Source organism: Berghia stephanieae, chromosome 3 (genome assembly GCF_034508935.2).
Source record: "Berghia stephanieae isolate SIO BIC M18660-M18661 chromosome 3, UCSD_Bste_1.3, whole genome shotgun sequence".
NCBI lineage: Eukaryota > Metazoa > Mollusca > Gastropoda > Nudibranchia > Aeolidiidae > Berghia > Berghia stephanieae.
The window spans coordinates 65,233,740-65,237,276 of record NC_088362.1 but is presented as its reverse complement, the minus strand read 5'-3'; the positions used below and the strand labels follow the sequence as shown (position 1 = coordinate 65,237,276).

General features: G+C 36.7%; 1 protein-coding gene across 3 annotated transcripts in view; it reads right to left on the bottom strand.

Moving 5' to 3' along the window:
* Window positions 1–2,968: 2,968 nt before the first annotated feature.
* The window catches only part of LOC144968212 (A disintegrin and metalloproteinase with thrombospondin motifs 7-like), a 70,841-nt gene continuing 70,272 nt past the window's right edge, over window positions 2,969–3,537 (bottom strand). For all 3 annotated transcript variants that reach the window (XM_078906331.1, XM_078906330.1, XM_078906332.1), the window contains exon 16: window positions 2,969–3,537. This exon is cut by the window's right edge and continues 181 nt beyond it. In XM_078906331.1, the coding sequence (XP_078762457.1) occupies window positions 3,183–3,537 (355 nt within the window). In that variant the 3' untranslated portion in view covers window positions 2,969–3,182.

Sequence of the window (3,537 nt, the reverse complement as noted above, 5' to 3'; positions counted from 1 at the left end):
CACCACATCATCATCACCAGCACTCCTACTACAACTACAACCACCACCACATTATCATCACTACCACTACTACTACTGCAACCACCACCACCATATCATCATCATTGAAATATTTTTTTTTAAATTGAGCTTTATATAGTGCAATATCTACTAAATGTGCTCAAAGCGCTTTACAAGGGGTCCCTGGTCAACATTTAACATGTAGGACGGGACATGACGCCTGTTAGGCGATATTACAATTTTTCGGACAAAGACAACTCTGTTAACGGCCAGGTACTCATTTTACACCTGAGTAAGGTGAGAGAATGTGAGTAAAGAGCCTTTTCCGAGGACTCAACTATGTGCCGAGCGCGAGGCTCGAACCCAGGACCTTCCGATCCGGAAGCGAGTGTCATACTACTAGACCACATAGCCGCATCATTACCACTACTACTACAAACACCACCACCACATCATCATCACGACCACTACTACTACAACCACCACCACCACCATATCATTACCATACCACTACTACTACAACCACCACCACATCATCATCACTACCACTACTACTACAACTACAACCACCCACCAACACCACATCACCTCACTAACACTCAGTACTACAATCACTACCATTAGGTTTTGGAGCTTTACTTCATTTGAAATAAGGAAACTTCGGAATTGTATTTGGCATTGTGTTTATATATCATAATATAATTCTAATCAGTTATCTATTTAGAACTAGATACTATACAATATGTATGCCAAATACCACCCCAATTCCCCTTTCTTGTGTGCGGGAATTCCTCTTTCGGCATTGAAATTGAGTGTGAGAGAGTCATCACTACACACATAAACAACAGAAACAATTTAAAAACAAGACTATGACACACAACCACTCACACACGAGGCTATACTATTTATCCTTTTCTCTATATAGAATAGGACAAGACAAACAATAGCTTGACTCTCGCTACACTTCGCATTGATGTTTGTCGTCTCACGAGTTCAACTCTCGGTCGACCTGTCAATATTCCTTTTTGCCTCGGACGTAATCATTAATAGAATGTTGTGTGGTTTTGACCGTGAAGAAAACCTTAAGAAGTCACATTTATATCATTTTAGAGAGATAGTTTTGAATAATTTTGAGTTAAACGAGCGAGCAGCAACTTGTTTTCATGAACGGCCGATCAACGCTTGTTTACTATAGTAACGCGATTCCCAGCCAACAGCAAAATGGCGGATATTTTTCTCATCGAGGCCGCTGGTTGGTTAGCCAATAAGAGCACCGTACGGTTTCCATTGGGTAAATTCCTTGGTTTTAAAACAATTATTTTGTTTTATTTTGCAACCTCTTTCGGCAGTGTTACTTTTTATAACGACTATTTTGTTTTATGTTGCAACCCCCATGCATCATTCCATGATCTTTTATCTGTTCTGTTGGTATTTTAAAAATTGTCTATGCTTTTGGGTGCCTTTTAAGTTTCAGAAGCGCTGATAAAATTTTTAATGAAATAAAAGATGAACAAAAAACATGTTTTATGGTAATAATCCACACCAGTCATTTACAAGGAAAGGGGGAAAAAGCCCGCTGATATTTCAAATTTTCAAATTTGATTTAATATTCATTAAGAAACATACCGTAAAACATTTACAGGTACAACATAAATGTTCATATCAGCCATTGCTATACTGTAACCATTTTATTTTGTAAATCATTATGCATATGCAACACAGTCGATTTGAGTTGGGTTTTTAAAAAAAAAAGAAAGTACAGAATATTCCATGATCTCAGATGAGTTTGTATCACACCTTTTCCAACTCACATTCTTAAAAACTAGGTTGGCATTAACTTTTAAAGGTTCCCAAAACCATGCATAATATTATTGTCATTGTGATACCTGAAGTAGTTCTTGTAAGCTCAATGGAAAATTGAAATATTATAGTAATTGTATAACTTCAAACAATAGCTGTATAAATAGAATGAGACAATTAATTGAAAGCTTTTTTTTTTTTTTGCTCCATTTCAGGTCAAACGGTCACGCTGGTACTATTTGCGAGATGTGTTATTACGCAAAAAAAAAAAAAAAAAAAAAAAAAAAAAAAAAGAGCGTTTAGCTAACAACAAAATGAAATTCCTAGAAATAATGCAAAAACATAACAAAATAACGATAAAAACGATAAAGAAAGAAATGAAAATGCAAATGGATTCGAAATCATAAGAGAAAAGTCTGCCATCATGACATGTCAAACATTCCATAGTTTTGTTTTGGCATACTCGTACAAATAAATTCTTTCTTGTTGAAATCGGCAGCTTAACCCCTCTGCGTTTTACATCATTTAAGGGGCGGTTTGGATCTAATTATTAGGAAAATCCTTCGAAAAATTGATTTTGACATTTTGGTGGAAAATGATATTTTATTATCTTAGAAATAATATAATTGAAGTCCAAATTCTAAAAGTAGACTATAAAGGCACGAAAAGCACAGTCGAAAATGGTACAGGCAGTAAGAAATGTGTGAAAAACGGGAAGCCATTTTGCTATTTTCTCAAAATGTCATTTTTCTAAGGGTAAGGGAAACTGTGTCAAACGTTTCTCGGAATCTATTCAATGAAATTGTCTGAAAATTTCCACAGTTATCACAGAGATAATGTATTATGTCACATCAGAGAGATTTTTTTTTAATAAGATAATATGCGAATTTTGAATTATAATCCTAATTCTGAATTTTTAAGGTCAATTTTGTCATAACATTGTGATTCTCAACTTTGTAATGTTCCAATAAAAAATCCATAAGCTAAAGAAGTAAAATATCTCTGTGGTGACACACTATGGTACAATGTTGACAAGAGGGAAGATTATAGAGGTCATTCCTTCATTAGTTTTTGTGGAACGTTTGCCACAAGATTGTTTGTTATATTTTTTTAATGTCAGACCCCCAAATTAGGTCGCAAAATGGGTATCAACACAGATAATGAAAAATTTTCACCGTAAATGTTGTTTTTTTAACCGATATTGACGATACAGAATGATTAAAACCGCCCAATATAGGTAATTAATTTATTTTTTTTAGAAAAAAACCCAAACCGCCCCTTAAAAAGCCCATTGCGATTCTCTCAACAAATATTTCGAAACGTGTTTGTCATTGGAAATAATACATTTTGAAAAAAAGATCGTGATTCAAGTATACTAATCCCTATCTCCGTCCGGTAAACCAGACACGATACAAGCACGTAGCCAAACTATTGGATCGTGTCAGACATCTGCACAGGTCAGTGTTGCAGTCCCATGCAGGGTTTCTCTCTTGGCGTGGAGGGGGACGTTGGTCTTGAGGTGGAGGTGGAGGTGCTGGAATCCTCCACCAAGGATGCATGACGGGTTGCCTTCGTGTGGGCGCTGGGGTCGTTGTGGTGGGTCTCGGTTTCTGTATTCGATGAACCACCGGTCTTCGTAGTGGGTGTTGTTGTGGACGTTGGTTTCGTCTTGGTGGAGATGGTGGGGGTGGGGGTGCTGGAGGCAGTGCCACAATCTGGTTGATTGACTCAATGGCA